Here is a 24,706-nt window from a genome sequence, read left to right as displayed (position 1 = left end):
TGCAAAAGTCCCGGAGCTCTGAGCACACCGGCTCCCCTGCTTCTCCGCAGCCCCGAAAGGGGAAGCGGGACAGAAGCTACGATGACACAATACAGCTGAGCAAGGACGAGTGGGTCCAAGGTCAACCGAGACCCTAAGTCCTTGGTAAAGCCTGCCTCAGCTGTCCCAGCTGCCCGAGGCTATAGGGTCTGGAGAGAGACCCGCCAGCAGAGCCGGGTGCCCGCCCCTGCCCGCAGCCTTACCCTTGCCCTCCTTGGTCTTGGCCTTGCGGATAGGTACAGGCTGGGGCACCTGCTGGGGACTGACAGCCAGTGGAGGGGCAATGGCGACGGTCTCCACGGCCGCGGCCACGGCCGCCGCCGCGGCCGCTGCCGAGCTCCCCTTGAAAGGATTGTTGGCGCTGAACTCCCGCCACTTGGCTCCCAGCACCGTCATCATTTTGGACATGGGGATCTTCGGGTTCTTTTTGGCGATGAGGGGCCTGTGTGGGACGAAAGCATCGCCGTGAAGGGATGAGACCCCCGACGACCCAGGCACCCTCTTCTCCCACACCTGGGGGAAGCCCCCGTTCCAGGCTGGGCGAACCAAGCGGATGGCGAGGCAGGGCACAGCGAAGAGGACACGGCCCGGAACTCCCATCCATCCCCAAACATTTCTGATTCCTATTTATGTGGTTGGCTGGCGATCTTCTCATTGGGTTTCCAGACCCTGTACCACCCGAAGGACCAGAGGGAGAAGCCTCCTGTGGGCCACCGGGTGTCTAGCCCTATTTCTTCCTGAGCTGAGAGAGCCCAGTGAGGGCTTAAAGCCCTGGGGATTGACGAGGACCTCCATCCCCAGGGCTCAGGGCAAGCAAGAGAAGCCTGGACCATCTGTTAAAATGACAGGGGTTCTGCCCAGGGCTGCTGTCAGCTGGATGGCCCTCTGCACCCCAGGAGCCTGGGGCTCTGTCCCCTAACTTGCAGTTCCCTCTGCCACGGTGGCTGGGGGTGTGGCCCACCTGAGGAACTGGCTGAAGGCCTTGTAGTTGGTCAGCGTGCGGTAGTCGGCCTCCGAGAACAGGTACTCCACGTCATCCAGGCCCCACTCGGCCATCAGCTGCCCCGAGGACTTGGGCTCCTAGGGACACCCAGGCCAGAGGTGGGGTCAGATCTCGGGCCTCTGACCTGCATCCCCACCCCAGAGCCCCCACCCTGGAGGCCTAGGAATGGGCGGGAAGCCTGTGTCTGCCGTTCCTACCCGCCCTCCCCCTCCCAGCCCACTGCCCCTTGGTCAGAGGCAAGGGCTCAGACACCAACGCATGAGGGGGCTGCAGGGCCAAGCCTGGGGGGTTAGTGTAAGGGTTCTGGTGGGCGGATGCTCTGTGCACACCCCCTCTACGCACAGAGACAGTAAGAGAGCTCACTCTCTGGGGAGAATGTGTTCTGTGAGTTTGGGCCCCAGGCCAGAACAGCAGCCTATGGGGTTAGCCTAAAGGCCAGTTGTCCCTGGGGAGGCAGCAGGGCTGAAGGGCTGCCTGAGGCTGGGGAGAGACGAGGCGGCCTCGGGATGTCCCCCCGTAGAGTCACTCATGGAGCCCATGAAATGACAGACCACTTCTCTCCAGCTTCCAGGGCCAGGGTGGCGGATGGGACAAGGGCCCAGCGGAAGGCGGACACATGTGAGGGCCCCTCGGCTACTGCTTCACTTTCCAGATGGGGCACGAGGCCCAAGAAGGCGTGTGACTCCCCAGGGGCACAGAGCGAGCTCTGCAAACGGCCGGGCCGGCTGGGGTCAAGTGGGGATGGGCGTGCTGGCCATGAGCCCGGGTTCTAGAGCCACACAGCCCCTGGTTCTAATCCTGGCTCTGCCCCCACACAGGCACCTGACTATGCCAGCTTCTGTCTGTAGAATGGGATAGCAGCACCTGCCTCCGAGGTGGGAACAAGTTAGCACAAGTGCTGGGGCGCCTGGGTGGCTCAGTGGGTTAAGCCTCTGCCTTCGGCTCGGGTCATGATCTCAGGGTCCTGGGATCGAGTCCCGCATCGGGCTCTCTGCTCAGCGGGGAGCCTACTTCCCCCACTCTCTCTGCCTCTCTGCCTACTTGTGATCTCTCTCTGTCAAATAAATAAATTAAATCTTTAAAAAAAAAAAAAAAGTCGGGGCGCCTGGGTGGCTCAGAGGGTTAAGCCTCTGCCTTCGGTTCAGGTCATGATCTCAGGGTCTTGGGATCGAGCCCTGCATCGGGCTCTCTGCTCAGCAGGGAGCCTGCTTCCTCCTCTCCCTCTGCCTGCCCCTCTGCCTACTTGTGATCTCTGTCTATCAAATAAATAAATAAAATATTTTTTAAAAAATTAAAAATTAAGGGGCGCCTGGGTGGCTCAGTGGGTTAAGCCGCTGCCTTCGGCTCAGGTCATGATCTCAGGGTCCTGGGATCGAGTCCCACATCGGGCTCTCTGCTCAGTGGGGAGCCTGCTTCCCTCTCTCTCTCTGCCTGCCTCTCTGTCTACTTGTGATTTCTCTCTGTCAAATAAATAAAATCTTTGTAAAAAAAAAAAAAATTAAAAATTAAAAAAAAAGTTTAAGAAAAGAAAAAAGTTAGCACAAGTGCTTGGAAAGGGCCACTCCTGCCCCCTGTCACACTGGCTCCAGGCAGCCCTGTCCCAGCGCCACCCGTGGACGCACTCAGCCAGTCGGCACCAGCCACACCCAGGAGCGTTCACCGGCCCAGGTCACCATCGCCGCTGCACTGGCCGTCAGTCCCCAGGCCCAGGTGCCGCTGGGTCTCCCATGTGAGCAATGAACGAGGACTCAGGCCGCTTCCCCAGCTGCTGGCGCGGGCCACGGGTAGCCAGGAAGCCCAGAGCTGCAGCGCCACCCGCCACCCACGCTCAGCCAGCAGGGTGCTGGGCCTGAGGCCGGAGCAGACCCCCTGGGGGCACGGTGAAGGATGCCAAGACACAGTCCCTGGGTTACACCCCAAGCTGGAAGCCCCCCACCCTCTCGACTCCGGGCCACCGATCTAGCAAACCCCATCCCTGCCTAAGCCCCTCAGAGCTGGGCTGTGTGCCCCCGCAGCAGAAGACCACGGGAGGGCACCCAGCCTCCTGTGGTCCCGGGAGCTGGGCACAAGGCCTGCCTGGCGCTCCCCGGCGTCCCGTTCTCTGTGCCCGTTCAGAGGGGCTCCCCTGAGGGATGCCCTCCCATGGTCCGCCGGCCCCACACATGCAGCCATTCCTGGAAGCCTCTGGGCCTCGCTCCCAGCAGGAAGCAGAGCAGCAGGAGCCTGAGCCGGTGACAGTGCTGCGGGAGAACCTCGGGCCCACAGGTTCATCCCGCAAGCTGTCAGCCCTCAGCTGCCATTAGTCCCAGACGGTTTGCAACACACCTGCTGGCTAATGAAATCCTTCGGGGACCGGGATGCCACAGTGCTTCCTGACTTCAGTGGCCCACAGCCACCATCTCTGCCTCACCAGTGGGACTAGTATATACGGGCCCTTATCTTCGAATCCACGACTAGCCCAACCTGAGCTTGGGGCTGTGCGGACTTGCCGACACCTGCGGCTGCCCGAGAGCTGGGCCCAGGGCCCGTCCCCTCCCCGAGGAGCCCTGCCACTGCTCCGAGACCTGCGGGGCCCAGACCTGCTTCGCATTAGGCCACATGTGCATGGAGAAGCCGCTTTGCCCCCCGGGGAGAGCCACAGGCCCCTCCATGCCCGGACCTGCACTCATGGGACATCCTCTCAGATGCCCATGCTGCCAGAAATTCAGAACACACACAGAGTAACAAAGTCCCCTTCCGCAGGAAGCAGGGCCGCCTGGCCACCTCTCATGGGCCGGGGCTCATCCAATGGCTTGTTTCCCCAGAGCGCTCCAAGGAAGGGGCTCCTGACCCACAATGTGCGTGAGAACTCCACTGTCCTCAGACAGAGCTGTGCACCCCAGCAGACAGAGGGACAGAAAATACGTCAGCAAGAGGCCGCTCCAAGTCTCCCTGCCCCCAACTCCTAAATGTCACCTGTCGTTATTGCAAATATATCTCCAGAACTTGGGCTCAGTGATCCTCACACACTTGTGTCCACACTCATGCCCACAGGCCCACCTGCCCCAGCAGCACCCCCGCACCGACACACACACACACACACACACACACACACACACACACACACCCGGGGACGGAAGGATGCTCTGCCCCTTTGCTTGCGGGGGCTCCCAGGCCAGATAGCAGAGGGGCGGCCCATCCAAGCCGGACGTCCCACTCGAGCCCAGGCCCCTCCGACCGGGACCCGGGGGTTACCTTCAGACACCCGTCGTCATTATCATCCTCCTCATCATCCTTCCTTTTTCGCTTGGCTTTTTTCTCCTTCTTGTCCTTGAGCTTTTTCTTCTTCTTTTTATTAGGGGAGTAGTCGCTGCCCTCACTCTCTGACTTCTCTTCCAGATCCTCTTCGTTTTCGGAGAGCTCATCGTTGCTTCCCTGGAAGAGAAAGGAGCTTGCTGAGGGCAGCAGGGGCCAGAAGAAAACCCAGAGTCCTGGGCGGCAGGACTGCCCTCCACGCCCGCCCCCGCACCGTCAGCTGCCCACACTTTGCAGATCATTCAGCATCAGGCTGCTCACAGCCCGGCACAAGCCCAGCCTGAGGGGCTGCCCCAAGCCAGCACTGGGCCAGGGTCCTGCCCCCGGTGCCTGGGCCCCCAGTTCAGTGCAGCAGACCTGGACACCCCCACCCCCCGCCACAAAGGGTGAGGCTCAGGCTCTGCTTCAGTCTGAATCAAGTTTCTATAGACTCGAGGATTTTAACCAGTGTGACAGGAGAGCACGGGGCCCCAGGAATTTGTACAGGACGTGATGTCCAGAGCCAAAAAACCCAAAGTGCACAGGGGGAGGGGGGAGGGGGGGAACCGCAGGGGAGCAGGTGGGCGAAGTTGCAGGGCGTGTGAGCCAGCACCCGACCTCCCTGCAGGCGCGTGCACCCCCCTGTTGAGCAAAACCCGTAATTACTGTAGACCCCGCGTCCCAGCTTCGTCCATCTGTGGGCCCTCCAGAAGCTGCTGCGGCCCCAGCCCACCTTCTCTACCTCCCCTCCCCGCCGCCTTGGCTCTGGAGGAGACAAGGTAATTTAGGCAGCTCTTAAGCTTGGCTTCCTTGATTTAGTTTCCCTTCTGCACAGGCACCAAATGGCCCATTTATATGGAGATAAGGGCGTTCACAGCCAGAGCACCCCCACCAGAAAGGCACTGCCCCTCCAAGGAGGCTGCCTGTTTACTCTCCGCCTCTCCAGATGCAAGTGAACTGCAAAGCCCTTCCCAGCCCCCTCCTGGCCTGGGTCTGCAGGAGAGGCTGGGCACTGAGGCTCTAATTACCAGCACAGGGCTTGGCGTTTTCGAGTTGGCTGTTGACTCTTTTCAAGGTGAGCAAAGAGAAATACAGAAATAACGGAAAACTCGAAAGGTGGCAAATGACCTTGGGAAACAGCACTGGGGGTGGGGGGGGCAGAGAAGGCTGCAGATGAGGTGGGGAAGGGGCAGGATGGGAGAGGGGGAAGACAGAAGCAGGTGGGAGAAAGGAAGGGGGAAGCAAAGGCAGTGGGTCTGTCTGGAGGCTCTGGGGAGGGTCCCACGGGATCTCTGCCCTTTCCGGGCACTCAGTTAAGAGGTGAGAGTCTTTCCCCAGAAGGGAGGCTCTTCCCAAGATACAGCTGGGAAAGGACTTCCCCACAGGCTCCCTGCACTTCCCGACTGTCTCCCACCGGGCTCTCAGCTCCCAAACCTTTTATGCTCATTAAGCCGCTGAGTCAGTGTGCTGGCTGGCCGTTGGCAGACAGCAGGGCCTCTGCGCCCTTCCGGAACTGGGTGTTTCCCGGAATACTGACTTGCTCTGCGGGGCCCCAGGGGCGAAACCAGTCCTGGCTGCTGCTGGAACCTGCCTGGGGCAGGACAGCCTAGCAAGGGCTTCTGCTCCCACGGCAGATGCCAATGCAGAGCCCTGGGGCCACGCTCCCAGCTCTGCCACAGTCCTCTGGGGAGGCAGGGGTCAGACAGGGACATCTGTTTTCCCGAGAGTGTAGTGTCCGGCCAGTTTCAAGAAACCACCCTTGAAGACACCTGAGAGGCAGGCTTTACCCCGTGCCTCAGCCCAGCCAAGGTAAGGATGGCAGGAGGCCGTCATGGATTTCAGCACCTCGGACAGAGGCTGTGGGGCGGCTGCAGGGAGGGGCATGGGGCCCGGCCCTCAAGCTGCCCCGGGGTGGACCCCACACAGCAGACCGGAAATGAGGCAGGACCACCCATGTCTGATTGCCACTCAGCTGAGACTCGAGTGGCCCCGCTGTGGGTCCTGGGGTTCCCCAGGGAGTCTGCAGGACACAGAATGGCCTAGGACCTCTATCCCTTGCTAGTCTGACCTCAGCGTCCTCATCTGTGAAATGCGGATTCGACCAAGGGTGGCCAGAAGCACAAAGGAGCTGGGGTGAGAGGGGGCTGCACACAGTTTGAAATGGGAGAGACCCAAGCACCCATGACCCAAACTCTGCTTGGAAGACAAAGACACAGGCCAGATGACAGACTTCAGGACAACCCCAGCCTCACCCTTCCGGAGTCTGCAAGTCAGGACCTGGCTAGGCCAACTGCAGAGCCCGTCCCCGGCTGGGTGACATGATGGTGCAGCTGGGCAGCCCGAGGCTGACCAAAGAGGCCGTTGTGGCAACAATGGAGGGAGGACCCACCTGGGCATCTGACGGGAAGTAGGCATTGCCATTTTCACCTCCCAGGAGAGGTGAGGAGCAGCGGGCGCAGCTCTACCCGCAGGGCCCAGAGAGAGCTGCAGGGAGGGAGGGAGGGCACCTCCAGCAGATTTCACTGTCTGTGTGTGTGGCCTGGATGCCAGGCCTGGAGAAAGGCCCCAAGCTGAGCCTGCCAGAGGGCTGGCCCAGCATCCATTCCAGGGCTAAGTGGCAGAGCAGGGGCGCCAAGATCCTCCTCAAGGAATGAGTGAGAGCTATCGAAGAGCACATCCACCACTCACCGGTGCCCCAATGGCCCCATGGGTGATGGCCGTGGTTGCGGCCCCTCATTTTAGGGACGGGGAGACTTCTCTCTCCACTGGCTGCCTGCACCAGGGAAAGCCTTGTCACAAAGAAAGCTCTGATTCCCCACTTCTCCCAACTCACCACCTGACCCTCTCCAGCAGTGCCTTCTTCCCCTCCACCAAATGAAGTTCACCCTGCCCGGGCCCACCCCCACCTGCACCCCGACTTCATCCAAGCCCTCCTGATTGCTCAGGGTGGGGTAGGCGTGCAGGACAGGTCTTCAGAAACTGGTTTCCCACCGGCATCGTAAGCCTACACCCACAGCAAACCTCTGCATCCAGCTGTTTGGACCCTACAAGACCTGGGCCTCCTTTATTCTCCCCCCAAAATCTTTCCTTGCAGAGCAAGGGGTGAGCGGAAGAGCAGCAAGTAGTTCTACAAACAACGTGAAGAGGAGTGGCCCAGGAGCAGGACCTGGAGGGATGTAGCATGGCTGGTGGCGAGAAGGAAAGAATGACAGAGAACCAGGGGTAGACCAGGCGGCTCAGTATCTTGGAACTTACAGAAGGGGTTTGGGGCCAAGCCATGTTCAGGGGAGGAGACACAGACACCGTCTTGGTAAAGCCTGGAGCCAACCTCAGCCCTAAGCCACAGCACAGGCTGTGAACCCGTTGGGGCTTTGACCTTGATACTATCCTTTGGGCTGTGGCCACCCCAGGCGTGACTGCAGGGGAGACACCTTGTGGTAGAAGAGTCTTCGGGGACCCCAAGGCCCCAGCAGAATCCATCTGCTTCCTCAAACACCACACCCGGCTGCCTGTGTGGAGCTGGGGGTAAGCAGGAGGGCACCCTGCTCTGACCATGGCCCACTGAGGCCACCGCAGGCCACCAATGCAGGCCCCGGGGACCCCAAGTGGACCGCCCCACCCGCCCTTCCTCCTCCCCAGCTCTGCGGATGCCTTTTATCCACGCCTCCATCTCCCTCTCCCTTCCCTCTGCACCCAGCGCACACGCATCTCCCAGCATCTCCCGATAAAGGAGGCATTTACACTCCAAAGGGAGGATTCAGAGAGTTGGTCATTCTCAATTTGGGGTCCTTCAAGATTGAGAGGGAAAAAGAAAGAATGAAATATGAGCCTTCCCATTCACGAGTGTTATAAACAGTTATAATTTAGCACTGAATAATTGGTTGCTATGGTAACCGCTGCAGTACAGGTTGAAATCATTTCTCCCTCCTGCGCTGGGCCTGACAAGGAGCTTCATCTACATATGCTCAGGTTCTGGCCGCAGCCCGGTTGCTTTATGTAAATCACGATCCGGGACTCGCTGCCGGTCCCCAGCCCCCCACCCCCCACCCCCACTCCCCCCACCCTCCCCAAAACACCCTGTGGGACCCCTCCTCTCCCTCCACCCACCCCGCCTTATCTCGGGGCCACCTGGTTGGAGATGATGGGGAGCACAGGGTGAAATCCCCCACCCCATATCCCGCAGACCCAGGCAGGCGGGCGGATGGGCGGGGGGCAGGGGGTCAAGACGCTGCTCTCCAGCCACAGCCTGCTCCAGACCCTCTAGGCTAGGACAGCTGGCCGAGCCAGGCTCTCAGGAGTACAGGGGAGGGGGCAGCAATGACCTAAAGGTCACCTTGGGGGCCTGCCAGGCAGCATCCGGTCATCGGCCTGGCCGTCCAGCCTACTGAGAAGCAGAAGGAAGGACAGAGTGTGAGCAAGAGAGGGGAGGGGAGTGGGGGGGGCTGGAAATGGGGCTGGGGGGGGGCGGACAGAGAGGCGGAGAGGCGGAGGGGAGAGCCCGAGGGACCAAGAGGCTGAGGCCAAGCCCCTGGCCAAAACAGCAGAGCGCATCGTCAGGTAGGTCCTGGGGAAGAAGGGAGGGGTGAGACCGCAGTGAGCCCAGCCCTGGGTAGGGGGAGGCCGGCTCCAGCCCCCTCAGGCTCTGGACACCACTGGCCCTCGCAGCCCCGGCCTCACCACTGTACAGACACTGGCCCCCTCTAGCCTCCTGCCTAGCCAGGGCAGGGCGGGGAGGGATGTTCCTGCTGCTCTGTGTACCCGGAAGAAAGGGGAAAATTCAGCCCAGTCTGGGGCACCCTTGGTGGTCCTCCATCTGCATCTGGGAACTGGGCCGATACGGCCTGAACTGGCCTGGCGTCCAGTCCAGGAGCGGTGCCCGTGGAAGCTGCCGCCAGAGAGGAAATGCTGAGGAGGAGCCGGGAGGCGGGCTGCACGGGGAGCTCCTGCCCTTGCACAGGGCACAGCACGGGGCCCCGGGGTCCCAGACTCCATGTCCGCCCACAAGGTCCACAGAGCCTCGGGTCTGGTGGGAGGGAAGACAACATGCCAAAGCCTCCGGCAGGAGGTCTGTGCCAGCATCGCAGGGTCCCGCCTGGCCCGAGCCGTCTATGCTCTGCAGCACAAAGACAAAGGACCCTGGAATGTCCCGCTCAGGAGGACAGGACTTTTCCGATCTTGCCCTCCAGGGTCTGTATGCGCCCGTCTCGTGCGCGAGCGATCCAGGCTCTCAGGACACCCCTTGGGCAGAGCAGCTGAGACCCCTTGGGGCCTGACCACCCCTCCCCCCCCCCGGCCGCTGGCCTGACCCCAGCAGGTCCCCCCACGCACCTCTTTCTTCTTCCGTTTCCCTTTGGACCGGTTCTCCTTGAGCTTCTTAGATTTCTTCTTCTTGGGAAGGCCTACGGGCTCCTCAGGGAAGTAGTCGTCAAAGCCTCCAAGGCCACCATCTTCTTCCTCTGGAGGAGGCGTAAGTGGGGGCGGGGATGACTCTGCCGCTCCCATCAGGGAGGCCCCCAGTGGGACAGCCAGCCCCACGGGCCTCCCCCTGCCTCCTACGACCCCACCCCTTCCCTCATGCCCTGGCCTCCCCACAAGCCCTCAGAGCCACCAGCCCAGACCCAGTGAGCGGAGTCCCAGCTCAGGTGGGCTGTGTCCCTGGTCCCTACTTCTTGGGGCCTCTCCTCCCCTCACCTGGCTCCCCAGCGGGGAGTCACCCCGGAATCACCAAGCCACCTCTGGCTGGCCCCAGGGAGGGGTCGGGGCCTATTTCTGCCCTCCAGAGGCCCGCAGTGTAGCCAGGAGATGGCCCGTGAATGCCGGCAGAGGGGGACACACGGGTCACATCACCCAGGACCACCTGGAGCCACACGGGGTTGGAGGGAGACCAACGAGGAGGAGGCCAGGCTCCCCCCTCACTGGGGATCAAAGACCCCCATCGCCTCTCCCGCCCGAACCCGCACACACGCCCACACGGCACAGCACACCCCAGTCTCACACGCAACACGCCAAACCCTTTCCGCCTGGGCACCCGGGAAGATGTGAAATTCCACGGAGAGAAGCCACATCCGCCACATGTGGGTTTCCAAAAGCGGCCACGAGTCCCGAGCTCCCTCCCTCCTTCGTGAATTTGAAAGGCCAAGAGGGGAACAGGACCAGTGTGAGCGCGCAGCGGGATTATCTTGGAAGAAGCAGCTGGCTTCAAGCTTCAAGCCACCACCACCCTCCCCGCCAGCAAGGAGAGGGCTTGACGTGTGCCCCTGGGGCCTCGCTCCCACCCAGGAGATCAGAGGCGAGAAAGAGCAGTGAGCCCTGTGTTCCCGCGGTCGCAGGGGACAGTATTAGTAGGAAGAAGGAGAGAGTGGGGAGGTTCTCATGGAGGCAAGCAGCAGCAAGAAACAAACTCCCCAGAGTAGAGATCTATCCAGAAGGAAGCCACCAGACCTCCCGAGTTCACAAAATGGGGGGTACAAAGAGAAGAGCCAACCAGGGTTCCACCCCCAAGGGGGTTGGGGGGGACACACAACAGGGAATCTCAGCCTGAGCTCGTCTGCCACCCCGTGACCCAGGAGACTTTCACCGGGAAAGGGGCAGCGGGTCCCTGCTGAGTCAAGTTCAAGGAAAGAGAGCTAGCCCCGACCGGCTAGGAAACCGGCCACAACTCACAGCAGTTGATGACCGCGTCAGCCGGACAACAGCACAGTGCCGACAGGCACACGCAGGCGCTCAGACACGCATGTGCAGACCCAGGACACACCAACATCAGGCCTCCTGTCTTCCACACAGGTCCCCCTCACGCCCCTCCTGGGGTCCCTGTCCCCTAGAGTCCCCAGGGTCCTGTGGCTCCCATCGCCACACTCTGGGTGCAGCTAGAGGGCGCTGGTGACAGCTGGTGACAGCTGGTGACAGCGGGCCAAGGGGCAGTCCTCCCTCCCGCCCCAAGGCTCTCCGGGGCTGGTTGCCACCTGTACCACAGCCTACCTGGCGCACCACCATCCGGGCAGCCCTCTGCCCCGAGGCCTCCCTCCAGGGGTGGGGGCTGTTGTACAAGCCCCCCAGGAGTCCGTGGGGTCCCAGTCCCCTCCCCATCCTGCTGGACAAACACAGGTGTGGAGAGAGACTGTGGCAGGACTGGGAGCCCCTACTGAGGCGGCGAGCTCAGCTGTCCCGGCTGGTGCGGGGCGTGGCGGGGCAGCCGGCCCAAAGCTGAGTTTAATGGGGGCCAGGTCTTGAGAAGATCCAGGCTGAGCTGACCCAGTCCTGTCCTGCCCCTCTAAGCCCTGGCACAGGATGGGCAGGGATTTTTCAGACCAGTTGAAAACCCGTACGGGGTCCCCCAGAGTCATCCTGGAGTGGCGGGGTCCGAGGTTGGGCCAGAGCTGTGCATCCACCCCTGCCCACCCCCACCCCTGCCTCCACCTCCCCCAGAGGCACAGGGAGACTGCCTGAGAGAGCCACCCCTGCACCCTGGCAATGCCCAGCCCTGGTTATATAAGAGGCAGGCTGATGCAATCGGGGGGCCCTATCCCTCCCGCCACCTCCCCAAGTCCCCTGCTCCCCCAGCGGGGCAGCCCCCCACACTGGGAAGGCCAGCTGGGCACCTGGTCACTGACGGGCCAACCCGCCAGCACAGCTCACAAGGGGATGAGCAGGTGGCTGTGGGAGGTTATCTGTGCGTGGGGGGGGGGTGGAGGAGGGGGAGGGGGGGTACCCACACTCTAGGCCTAAGCCATGCCCACAACAAGCCTCAGAGGATGAAGCCCCAGGCCCTCAGCCACGGACAGAGCCCCTCCTCCACTCCCAGAAGCCCTCCCGGTCCAGGGCCATCTGCTGGATTAAATCCCTCCTCCAGGAAGGTTCCAGAGCCGACACACTAGGATAGGGACCCCACACCCCGCCCACTCCCCATCTCTGTCTGCACTGATTCTGGCGGCCTGGAGGACCCCCAGGGCCGAGCTCTGTGACCCTCCCTCCCCTCAGGGTCGCACCCCCACCCCTGCCATCTTCACCCTCAGCTCCCCCTCCTGCCTCTGCTGCAACAGCCTCTGCGCTTTCTAAAACCAGACCTGGGCAGTCACACCCAAGTAACCCGGGCCCGGGGCCTCAGAGCAGCTCCCCAAGCCCCCAGCCCCTTGTCCCCTCCTCAGGGCACACAGTCAGGGGTAAGGTGGGATCCCACTGGCCCTGGGGAGAGGGTCTCAGGAAAGAGCAACCCCAGGACCCCCTGCCACCCCCCACCCCCAGCCGGCAGTGCCCTCCCGCACCAGCCCTGCCCCTGCAGGCCCCGAGGCTCCATCGATCCAACCTGGGCTATAATTAGGACCCATTAGCCTTGTTATCTCTGCTACCTCCTGAGCTTCCAGGTCGGGAGCAGGCCTGGGGAGGGGGCAGGGGAAGCTGCTTTGGAGACAGAGATGGGCAGGGGGACAGAGGGGTGGAGACAGAGCGGCAAGAGAGAGATACCTCAGCTGCTTCTTCCTGAGCTCACCCACAGCCCTCCCCCCGGCTCCGCCCTGGGAGACCCCCAGGCTGGCCTCATAGAGCCACTGAGAGCTGCAGCCCCCATGAGCTGGGTGGGTCCCTCCCGTGGCAGCACGCTGGCACAGTGCCAGGACCCACAGGGTCACCTGTGAGGCGCTGGGAGGGGCAGGTACCAGTTGGTAATTTGTATTAATTCACCGACTCCACTCAGGAGCCCTGAGAGGTGGGACCATCACCCCTGTTTGCAGAAGAGCAGACAGGCTCGGAAACCTCCTGATTTTACCCGCGGAGCTTCAGAGCCAGCAGGTGGCAGAGCCTGGGGGGAGCCCGGACAGGTGGTCCTCCCCTCTGCCCCTCTGCGGGCACCCGACCTCCCCCCAGAACTCAGGCCTCCCTGCATTTACCCAGCGCACCACCGTGTGCCGAGCCTGGGCCTCAGCCTAGGACCCCAAGGTGACTCAGGTTGGCCGTTGGTCTGGAAAGTCCCACGGGGCCCCACAGGGGATGAGTGCTAGTCCACTCCACACTCTGCCCAGCTCCTGCCCCCTCCAGTGGGAAAGAACGCAGCCCCTCGGGGAGCTTTGCAGACGCAAGTGATCAGAGAAGGACAGCACGCGATGTGGAGGGGGAGGTTAGGTCCTCTGATCTGAGGGCGCCTGAAGGCCCAGTGCAGGGAAGAGCTCCACTGCCAGGTCCAGAAAGACAGGCCAATCTGCTAGCAATGGGGACCCAGCCCAATACCCGCCATCCTCTCTGGGGCCTTGGGGAGAAGGCTTCTTCTGCCCTCCACCTCCAAGCCCCACCTAGCCGGGGACAAGGTCGCCTGGTGGCCGGGAGGGAGGGAGGGACAGGGAGTGCAGACCTCAAACCACCACCCCTTCCTGGCCTGTTGCCCCCAATACCTTCCCAGTTGAGCCCACCTCTTCTTCATCCTTAAATGGGCCTAGCAGTGCCTCTGTCATGGGGTGATGGGGAATTAGAAGCCATGAGACGCTCAGTAAGGGCTGGGCGACGGCAGGTAGAGCTCAGGGCCCCCGGTGGGGTGGCAGAGGGTGGGGGTCTCCAGCTGGCACACCGCTGAGCCAGGGGTTCCCAAGGCCTCTCGAGGGCTAGCCCAGGGGGCCACCAAGATGAAGGTTCCCATCAGTCCTTGGAACACCCCTACCCCACAGGCCCTCCGAGATAATGGGGGGGCGGTGAGCAGTCCCGCCCAAGTGAGGGTTAGTAATTGATTTATGACATTTAACAAAACCCAGACATCACCTCACTGGCGTCTCATCAAAGAAAGCATCGGTTCTGAGCACTCTGAGGCTTTGACCCTAAGGGACTGCGACCAGGGAGTGGGGATGAGGAGGAAGGGACCCAGGGCCAGCAGGGACAGGCCCCAGGCACACCCAGAGCACAGGCGGGCTGGAGGAAGGCACAGCGAGGAGGGAGGCGATGGGGAGACGCGGCTGAGGGTCAGGGACAGACAGAGGCAGAAAAGGGACAGCAAGGGACAGCCGAAAGGAGAGAAGCAGAGGCGAGCACTCGGGGAAGACAGACTAGGAAAGAGACAGACGGAGGGACAGACATGGGGGCAGAGTGAGAAAAAGACAGAGAGAGAAACAAGGACAGAGCCAGAGAGAAGGGAGGAAGGCCTCCAATGTTCTACCTGCAAAAGCCCCAGGACGCCAGAGACCACAGACTGTGCTCTGTCCCTAGTTTGGAGAAGATACTGGGCAGGTCTGTGTTGGGGACGTGGATGGACGGATGGACGGACAAGGGACGGAGAGCGGGCAAGAGGGCTGGCTGGTGAGTGGTGGGTGTACGGCCTGTCGGCTGGAGGCTGGTCCTACGGCCACCAGAGATGGAGAGGTGTTTGCTGAGAGGACAGACACATGGGTGAGTGGGTTCCTCGGCGGCTGGGGACTCAATGAACTGATGAAATGATAGATCAGTCTGGAATGATGTGAATATCCCACAGCCCAAGGCACGGGGCAATGCATGCTGGTCACTTTGCCTCCCTCTTCCCAGCAAACAGTATCACCCACAGGCTCCTTGGGACCCCAAAGTCTGCATTTCCCCATGGGGGGTGGGGTTAGCTAAGAAGACGTGAACCTTGGGAATCATGGCTATTACTCCCTCCTGGTCCCTGGGCTGCAGGAACCCTAAAATGCTCACATGGCTGGGGCCAGTCACGGGCAGGGGGGACACGGGCCAGTCAGGTGACTCTGGGGCCAGAGTGGTCACACTGCCCAGCCAGGCGAGAGGCTGGGCTCACCAGCTCCGGGAAACCCAGCCCTCTGGCTCGGATGCCAAATCCCGCCAGACTGGGAACTCGAAGGAAAAGGCGGGGAGCACTGAGCCCCAGCACGGGGGTCACACTCCCAGCCCTCCTCCAGCCCAGGCTCCCACGCCCCCCAGCTTACGAGAAGAGGGCGCAAGACTCAGAAGCATCTCCTTGGGGAAGGCAGGTCAACGGCGCCCCTTGGTGGGTGCTAATTACAGCAGTCACACCTGTTATATGTGCTGGGCACTGTGACCTAAATGTTCCACGTGCCCTGTCTCACCAGTCCTCACAATAACCCTCTGTGAGGTAGCGGGTGCCATATTCCCATTCCACAAGCGGGGACACTGAGGCAGAGGGCTGGGGAAGCGTGCCCGGGCTCAAGCGGCAGAGCCAGGATCCGCCTGAGCCGGGAGCCCGCACTGTGACCAGCGCCCCCAACGCCTGCACTCCCGGCGGGATTTGGCATCTGCCGGCCCCGAATTCGGGGAGGCAGGCACCCACCCCTGCCTCCTCCTCCAAGCAGGCTCGCCCACCTGCCTCAGAGCGCTGGCCGCACAGAGCCCTGTGTGGGAAAGAAGGACCCTGCGAGGGGGAGGGGAGGAGGGGGCACGATGGAAAGCAAGATGTGATGAGACCAGCTCCTGCAGATTTGAAAATTAGCCTGAGCGCGCCCTACACACCAGCTCCTCCAACCACACACCGCGCTATTCTGGAACCAGCTGGCCCCAGGTCCGAGCGGGTAACAGCCAAGGGCTCAAGCCGAGGGCCGCAGAGCAGCTGTGCTGGAGGGCTAGGGGGCCAGCTGGCCAGCACTTGGGGAGAGACACGAGGCCTGTGCTGAAGCTGTCACCGTGTCCAGAGGCCGGGGTGAGCTAGGGACTCCCCGCCTTCAGACACGGAGACCACAAGCACATCTCAAGCGCCCACAGGGCCGGGTGCCAGGCAAAGGGGGTGATCAAAGGAGTCATACTGGACGGGGGAGCCCGGAGACAGACAAGCTGGCAGTGATATGCCAGGGTGTAGGAAGTGCTGCCAAGAAAATAAAGCAGGAAAATGGTCCTGGGGCAGGCACACTTGGGCCAGGAGTTCCAGGAGGGCCGCCCCATGGAGATGTGTAGGCTGGAACCTACAGGACAGCAAGGAGGCAGCCACGAGCAGAGAGAAGAGTGGGTCAGACAGAGGTCACAGCCCGTGCTCAAGGGCGGAATAGAGTTTGGAGTTTGGGGGGGTTCCAGAAGCATCAAGGAGGCCAGTGTGGTCACAGTTTAAGAGCAAGGCGGGGAGGGGTAGATGCAGGTCGAAAAGGAGTTCATCCGCCGTCCAAGCAGCGGAACCTGGGCCTGACTCATGCTCACAAAGGTGACCCTGGCTACTGAGTGGCGGGGGGTCAGCGAGGTCTAGTTAGGATGCTCTGAAGTGGACCAGAGCCAGAGGACAGAGCCTTGGGCTGGGGACAAGGGAGCTGGGAGCTTGGAAGGCTCAGGACATGGAGCCTTGCAGAAGGTCCCCAGGCCAGAGGGGCTGGGGCAGGATGGCTTCTCTGCAGGGCTTTGGGGTTGCTACCCGAGGCCCTGGGGACCTCACCCCTCTTCCCCACCTTGCCCTAGAGCAACAGACACAAGCAGGGCGAACAGGTGGTGAGCAGGTGACTTTGACAGAGGCCCAACCCCTCTGGCCCAAATAGAGTGATACAGGTGCCCATCGACACTCCCGGTGCTCTGAGCCCCAACACAGCCAGGAAGAACCAGAGTATGTGGGGGAAGCAGACAGGGGACCCCATCAGGGTTCAGTGAAGACCCAGAAATAAGCCTGTTAATGCATGTTCCGCTGCCCACTGCCCCATCAGTGCCACAAAGGGGCCACGCCCCAGGCACCACTGGGAATTACTGAGGAAGCCAGAGAACAGCTTAGGGAGGAGCCAGCCTCCGGTGGAAAACAGCCACGGGTTTCACTGCCTCTCCTGGGCCTCTGTGTTCCCTCCCAGGAAATGGGCCTAATTCCTTGCACCCAGGGTTCTAACAGTCAACTATTGTCCGAGCAACCCCTCCCATAAGAGACCACCTCACCCCCACTCCCCTAACCGGAGCAGGCTCTTGGCAAACTTGGCCAGACTGTCTGAAGGGTGGAGGGCGGCCAGGCTCTGGAGGGGGCCTAGCCACAGCGGTAAAGCAAGCAAACTAGTGGGGAGTGGGGAATGGGGAGGAGGACCCCCCAGTGGGCGGGGCCACCTGGTGGGAATCCCGACTCCAGGAAGGCTCAGAGCAGCCCCAGGGGTCCTGCGGGTCCTCCCCCCACCCCCCCTCATCGGCACGCAGGGGATGGGGGTGCCAATTTGCAGAATGTCCCATCCGGCCTCCCTCCGAGGACTCCCGCGGCCACAGACAGCACAGTCTTGGGCTCGGCAGGGCCCCCGGACCTCCCACAAGTCTCTCAGGAGCCCGGAAGGGGCGACAGACTTGGTGCCGGGAAGCCGAGAAGAGTCCCCAGAAGGGAGGGAGGGAGGGATGCGGGTGGACGGGGTGCGGCCCTGCCCTGCCGCGCCAGGAGGAGAACCGTCCCAAACAAATGGTGAGCAGTTAACTACAGAGTCGTCCTGCAAGGTTGCCCCTGACGCACAAGCCCTGTTTGTGCTGGATTCGGAGAGGACGGAGAGGGCCGGGGCGGCGGCCCTGGGCGCCAGGCCCGCGGCCGAAGCTGGATGGGCTGGAGCGCCGCTGCCCGGGCGATCTCGGACTGGAGGCGCCGGCGGCCCCGGCGAAGTGTTCGGGAGCGGCGGTCCCAGCGCCCCGCGGCCGGGAAGGGGAGCGGGAGTCCGAGCCCGCGCGCCCCGGCCCGGAGCCCTGGCGGGCCCGGAGAGAAACCGCCCCAGCCAGGGCGCTCGCGGGGTCCCCCCAGCGCGGCCGGTCCGCGAGCCGCTCCGAGCCCCACCCAGCGCGCCCCGGGGGCCGAGACCGCCGGGGGCCGGGTCCCGCCGCCCCCCGCGAGGCCAGGGGCGCGCGGCGCGGGTTCACAGCGCGGGGTGCGCGGCGCCGGGAGCTGAACGCGATTCCCGCCCCCTTCAAGGGCACGCGGGGCTGAGCCGGCGGCGGCGCCGCGCCCCCTCCCCGCCCGGGGCGCCCGGCGCAGCCCCCCGCACTCCTCCGCCGGCGCCTGCGGCCCGGGGGCCCCGACCGCACCCCGCCCTTGGCCGCCCGCGCGCCGCGCCCCGCTGCTCGCCCGGCCCCGCGCCCTTGGCCGCGCGGCGCCAGCAGGGCGGGAGCGCAGCCCCGCGGTCCGGGCGCCCCTCCTGCGCGCCGCCGGGCCCCGAGCCCCCCGCCGCCCGGCCCCGGGCGCAGCCGGCGCCCCGCTCACCTGACATCTCGTCCTCGTTCTCCATCTCGTCCGCGAACAGCCGCGGCAGCTCCTCCTCGGTGCCCAGCGGGCCCCGCATGCCCGGCGCGGGGGGGAGGGGAGGTGGGCGCCCCCCCTCCCGCCGGGCGCGGTGCCAGCCTTAACCCGTGCGCGGCCGGACGGGCGCGCGCGGCGGGCGAGGCGGCCTCGGCGAGAAGATGGCGGCCGCCTGCCCCCCCACCCCCCCAAACCTCCACCCCCCCGTCTCGACCCCCCTCCTCTCGGCCGCCTTCGCCCCGCTCCCCGCAAAGCCCGGGCCGCTCCGCCCACCGCGCCCCGCAGCCCGAGTCCCGCAGCCGGCCGAGGGTGGCGGCGGCAGCGCCGGCGGCACGGCGGCACGGCGGGGGGGCGGCACACATGCCCGGATTGTGACGTCCAGTCTGTTGCTGTGGCAACCCCATCCCATCGTTCCGGCAGCGCGACTAGTTAACAGCCGAGAACAAGTTGGGGGGACTAGTCCTGAGCCCCGGGCGCAGGGGGGCGCACCCGGCGCCCCGGCAGGGGGAGCCGTCGAGGCGCCCGCGCGCCCGGGCACCCGACGGCCGAGCGGGCAGCGGGGACTCGAGCGAGCCCGGCCCGGGGGGAGGCGGGCAGCGCGCCCCCGCGCACCCCAGGCAGGACCGGCGCCGCCCGCCGGTAAAGCGCCTGCCCCGGGGTCCCCGCGCGCGCAGGGGCGGGCTCCCGCGGGCCGCGAGCAGCGAGCTCCGCACTCCGCTCACGTGCGCCGACAAGCTGGTGCACGGAGAATCCCGCAGCCGGCGCGGCCCTTCGGGAGGAAGATCAGAAGGAAATGTGGTCTGCACTTGGGGCAGGGTCGCTCCAGAGACCCGGTCTGATTCCTCCACAAGAAAGCGCGCAGGCTGGTTCCTCCCCCACCCCAGGGCACCGCGCTCCCACGGCCCACGTGCCCTCTGCCAAACGCCCCTCCAGGCGGGGTCCTGTTGAAACACAGCCAGAGCCCCCGGGGTGATGCGGATCTGCGTTCTCTGTGCCCAAAACTCCCGCTCGGAAGCGACACCTGTCGCAGAGCGGTAAGGCGCCTCGGCCACCAGCCCGCGGTTGTTAAAGGCGAAGATGGAGGCCGGAGCCCTCGGGAGCGAGGCTGGAATTGTAAACGAGGGCGGCCAGTTTGGGCTGCGGGAGGTCTTACGGCTACTCTTGAGAGCATCAGAGTTTCAGTGGCCCTTAGGACGGTCAGCTCTCCAACCCAAGAAGAGCCAGTAAAGGGAGGGCACCCTCACCTCTCTGCCTGGGGCCAGACACATCTGAGGGAACCCACTGGAGACCCATGCGACTGCCTGGGACCCACAGGGTCTGCCTGACTGAGGAAGCAAGAAAGGGTCTAGGCTCTCCTCTCCAGCACCAACCCCTCTGGGCTTGGCAGAACATATGGCCCTTCTGGGCAGGCATTACCAAGATCCCCCTAGCACTGTGACAGCAGCACAAGGGCTCTCCTGGGGGTCTTTGGGGAACCAGGTGAGTTGTGACTGCCTGCTGAGGGCTCCCCCAAGCAAGGCCTCTCGGGAGATGGCAATGATTCAAGCCATGATGAACCCAAGCTGTGACCAGAAGGCCATGGATGGTCTAGGGCAGTTGGAAAGATGTGAAGCAAAACCTTCCTCCCCGTTCCCATCCAAATAAATTGCCAGCAAGCCCCAGACAGAAGCTGGTCTTCATTCATTCCTGGGCACAGGCAGGTCTGTCCAGCCCCCTGGACCCAAGTGCAGGGTGCCGGGAATCCCTTTTATCTCCCGGATCACTTTTAAACCACACCAGAGAGAGTGAGGTTGGAAGCATCCCAAGGAAGGCGGCCTACAAGGGCGAAGGAAGAGGCAGCAGGGCAGTGGGCTAAGCCAGCAAAGGGCTTCTCCGGTCTAAGGCTGTATTTCACATCACTGAGCATCTAGCCGAGGCGGCACCAAATCACTGTGCTTTAGCAGGCCTGCCTCGTCCCCGGCAAGGCTGCCTTGTTCGTTCCAGACCTCCTGTCTTTCTGAATGTTAACCATCCAAGAAAAACCCCTAAGCACCACCCAACCTCAGCAGCCCCGCCCCCGACCCCTCACCCCATCCCAGAAGAGGTCAGGACACTTCCAAAGGTTCTCTGTCCCACTTGAGAGAAACATTGACTTACAAAACCTCCCATCACCAGAAAGCACCCCCCCACCCCCGGCACACACCCTTAACCTTGGGTCCAACTGCCAAGGCGAGGCTGAGACAGTTAACCTTGGGTCCAACTGCCAAGGCGAGGCTGAGACAGTCAGACAACATTCGGGAAAGACCAGTTCCAGCTACTCAACTGGACAGCAGAGCGCGCGGGTGCTCGCGGTCCCAGGCCTCTGTGGCCGTCCCGCCTTGCCCGCGGCGGCCGCTCGCTCACCCTGCTCGCTGACCAAAAGCAAAACGAAGCGAAGCCTGGAACGGCAGAAACACATTGGATTTGGGACCAGGAATCCCCAGTCATATTTAAGGGAGAGCTCTGATCATGGTCAGACCATTAACAATAGTGACAATCAGCCCAGAATGTCTGGTGTTAAAAGCCGTCCCTAAAAAGGTGAAAATTCAGTAAGTTCTCCGATGCCGAGAACAAGCCCATCCTTCAGGTGTCAGTTTCAGGAGACAAGATGCTCCTGTTGGCTGGTCACAGAGCTTGGAACTGCACTCCAGGGACGATTCAAAACCAAAATATATATTTTTAAATATACTGGTTATGAAAGCACCAAGGAAAAATTGCTTTTCCAAGAGCAGAGTTACAGGAAGTGGTTATCTTCCACACACGCCCCTAGCCATCTCTGTCCCTGGGTTCCAGGAATTTCTCAGATGCCCCGAGGTCCGTTCCAACGCGCCCCATCTTGACCACCTGACGGCCCTGTGAAGTGGAGCCCTGTCCCCACACTGCTCCCCGCAGGTCAGGACTCTGCCCCAGGGACTGCATTGCAGGCAGGATCCCGGCGTCTTCTGAGGTGAGCAGTAAACATCCCCTAGGAACCAAGGTCTCCCTTGTATGTGGAGCCTGTGTCTCAAGATGCGGGCCGCGCCCCAGCTGAACCCAAATCACTTGGGTTGCTGGGGCTTCTCAAAAGGCAGACATCTGGGCCACGGCCCTGAACCTGAGAAGGTGCCTGTGTAAGCCTCAAGTCATCTTACGGGTTCTTTCTGGGTTCTAGGTGTGGGAGCCGCTAATTCAGCTGGTCAGCACAGCATTAAGACTGTTTTAGTTTGGCCATAAATAGCCTAGAAAAAAAGAACGTGAATTCTCAGATCCTCCCAAAGATAGGAAAGAGGAAAATGTCTAGATTACAATTTCCTAGTTTTTTGTTCCCTGCGAAAAGCAGCATGAGGGCATCACTTAAAAGGCAGCCCTCCCCAGCTTCCCTCAGCACCACCACCTTGCTGGGATGGCAAATCCCACAGACCAGGCCTCTTCCTTAACCTCCCTCCCTCCCGGAAAGGGAAGTAACCTCCACGGCTCATCACCCCATAGAGACTCCTTACAGCTTCGTCCACAGCTCCAGCAGGACCCGACCCAGGCTCTCCCCAGCTTCTGACCCCAGCCAAGGTTGCCACAGGGAGGAGGTCTGTCCCCTTGGTACTCTGGAATCTGTCATCTCCTCAATGACCCACACCACCTAAGCATACGCCCCCTCACAGGGAAAGCCTGCACCTCACTCTGCTTCTAACACTTGATGAGCTTAGGGCAAAGTCTAGGGCAAAGTCACGGGAAAGACCACGGCACCAAGAGGAAGGAAGTGGAAGGCTGCCAAAGCCGACTTCCAAGCTCCCCTGAGGTTAACGTGATGACCAGGGATAGAACCGGTCATCGCCTCACTGGGGTCCTGCTCACCTTCCAAGAAACCAAGTGTCCTCTAAAAAAGGCTGAAGTCTGCTTAGTCCAGAACATTCTGTAATTTTTATTGTCTTTAAAAATGTTCGATATGGGGCACCTAGGTGGCTCGGTCGTTAAGCCTCTGCCTTTAGCTTAGGTCATAGTCCCAGGGTCCTGGGATCGAGCCCCCCTGTCAGGCTCCCTGCTCAGCGGGAAGCCTGCTTCCCCCTCTCCCACTCTCCCAGTTTGTGTTCCCTCTCTCGCTTTCTGTCAAATAAATAAAATCTTTAAAAGAAAAAAAAGTAAGGGACGCCTGGGTGGCTCAGTTGGACGGACGACTGCCTTCGGCTCAGGTCATGATCCCGGAGTCCCGGATCGAGTCCCACATAAGGCTCCCAGCTCCACGGGGAGTGTGCTTCTCCCTCTGACCTTCTCCTCGCTCATGTTCTCTCTGTCTCTCTCAAATAAGTAAATAAAATCTAAAAAAAAAACTAAAAAGTAAAAAAAAATCTTAGAAAGAATGTTTTATGCTCCAACTCCCCCACCGTGCTGCATCCTTCTTAGACCCAAGTGTTGCTCACACCTCAGCCCGGAGCCAGTGGTGAGGGCGGGATCCACGCATTCCAGCACGTGGCCCTTCCCGAGTCGGGAGGATACACTACTCAGAAAGAAGCACTTTCACCACCGAAAGTCACAGGGAAAGGCGGGTGTCACTGAGGCTTTTGAAAGGAAAACAACAAATACTAAACCTTTAGCGAAGAGATGGTGTCGGGAACCAGAGCCAGCGAGGACAAGCCCGCAGCTGCTATTCCGCCACCTTTGTGAACGCGCGGCCCGGCCCGAGACCCTCCGGGGCCCACCCACTCTGCCCGCACCGGGACCACTTCCCATCAGGCAGGCGGCAAGGTCCTGAGGCAGGAGCTAAAAAGGAACGTGGTCTAAATGTGGTCCGGACACAGCCGGGATAATGGATGTGAAGTAATCCTAGTTTCCCAGCACAGAGCCTCCGTCAGAAAAAGTCATGTTTGCGAAGTTGTTCTCTCGGCTCTGGATCGGAACAAATTCTACGTGGACAGTTCAGTCACGACCAACTCCAGAATCTCACCGAAGCACAACGAAAGCAAAGAAAGTGGGAATAAAGGACACATTTTCCTCTCAGGCTTAACAAAGACCAAGATCACGGTTGGTACAGCAATTAGTAGGAAAAACAATGTTGCTGAACAGATTACCATGCCGATCCTTTCATAAAAAAAAAAAAAAAAACCTTCCACAATAAGAGTAGCCATGTGTTAGCCACTTTAATATAAAATGTGATCAAAACTCAATTACAAGAGTTCAAAAAGGCATAGAAAAATCAGTGTTTCAGTTTTATTACAAGTTTTAAAACCTGGAAATAATCTGGGGGGGAAAAAAAACCCACAACTTCTATGCAGATTTCAGCCCAGGATTAATCTTTTTACAACCAAACTAAAAATCACTACAGGTGAACATTGATGCAACAAACAAGTACAATTTGCAAATCCAGGTCATAAACTTGCTAACAAAGTTAACGATAGTGGTAAGGGACAGTGCCAGAAACCAGCTGATGCCTCAGTTACACTGGGAAGAAACCTCTCCTTGCCCTAAGGCGGAGAAACACGCAAACAATTCTGCTCCAAGAAATTTGCATAGAAATAGAAAATGCTGGAGCCTTTACTACAAATGAAATTGCAAAGACACACGTTAAATTCAATCCAAGGAGCACCAAATGTCATATTGGAGCAAAGGTAGGGCTCCAACATTTAATTTCCAGCTAGGCAGCTAGCAGAGCCCAAGAATTTCAGGTGGGGAAACTAGCTGTGGACAAACCCTAAAAACACAGCTTCACACACTGCGATTTTAAGACGATGCAGACATTTCTGCAGAATTGTTTAGATTTCCGAAGGGCACCATAAGGCATCAGGGTCTCTTTTCAAACTTGCTCTCAAATCCTCTGGATTTCCAGTTGGCGACAATGACTTTACAACTCCGCAACCTCTCCCAGATCTCTAGCCTCTGCACAAAAGGCAACAAAACCCCACTTTCATCCTGCCCGGACTAATGTCAGTTTGCAGAGTGACCTGACATTAAATCCAGCCAAGGCCTAAATGGCACAGAAGTGGCCGTTCCCTGGGCACGTCAACATTTTCCCTCAACTCCTCAGCACGACCTGGCTCTCGATCGCTTCTTCTTGGCGTCCACCCCGGGGCAAAAACCACGTCCCAGGGAGATGCCCGAGGTCCATCTCCGGAAGCTCAGCTCCAGCTCCCCCTGCTGGGGGCCGAAGCCACAGTTTGTTGCCGAGTCCTAAAAAGTCGTTTACAAATTCAGTTTTGTGTGCGTTTACTCAATTTAAAACCTGGGACTTTTAGAACCACTTCCCACTCTTTTCTGGAAGGTAGGCTATG

The 24,706-nt window shown here is 61.0% G+C and overlaps 1 protein-coding gene across 2 annotated transcripts in view; it reads right to left on the bottom strand.

The window, feature by feature from the left end:
• Positions 1 to 18,638, bottom strand: part of CHD5 (chromodomain helicase DNA binding protein 5) — a 59,479-nt gene extending 40,841 nt beyond the window's left edge. Inside the window, exons 1-5 of one of the 2 annotated variants that reach the window (XM_032302454.1) lie at positions 18,417 to 18,638; positions 9,644 to 9,771; positions 4,277 to 4,456; positions 1,001 to 1,119; positions 243 to 481 (exon numbers count right to left, since the gene is read on the bottom strand). In XM_032302454.1, coding sequence (XP_032158345.1) covers positions 243 to 481; positions 1,001 to 1,119; positions 4,277 to 4,456; positions 9,644 to 9,771; positions 18,417 to 18,495 — 745 coding nt within the window. In that variant the 5' untranslated portion in view covers positions 18,496 to 18,638. Of the gene's footprint in view, positions 1 to 242; positions 482 to 1,000; positions 1,120 to 4,276; positions 4,457 to 9,643; positions 9,772 to 15,204; positions 15,273 to 18,416 lie in introns of those variants that run through there. The other variant, XM_032302455.1, reaches the window with a different exon arrangement.
• Positions 18,639 to 24,706: the final 6,068 nt, after the last annotated feature.

Source organism: Mustela erminea, chromosome 10, assembly GCF_009829155.1.
Source record: "Mustela erminea isolate mMusErm1 chromosome 10, mMusErm1.Pri, whole genome shotgun sequence".
Taxonomy (NCBI): Eukaryota; Metazoa; Chordata; class Mammalia; order Carnivora; family Mustelidae; genus Mustela; species Mustela erminea.
The sequence above is the reverse complement of the archived record's forward strand: the minus strand, read 5'-3'. Positions and strand labels throughout refer to the sequence as shown.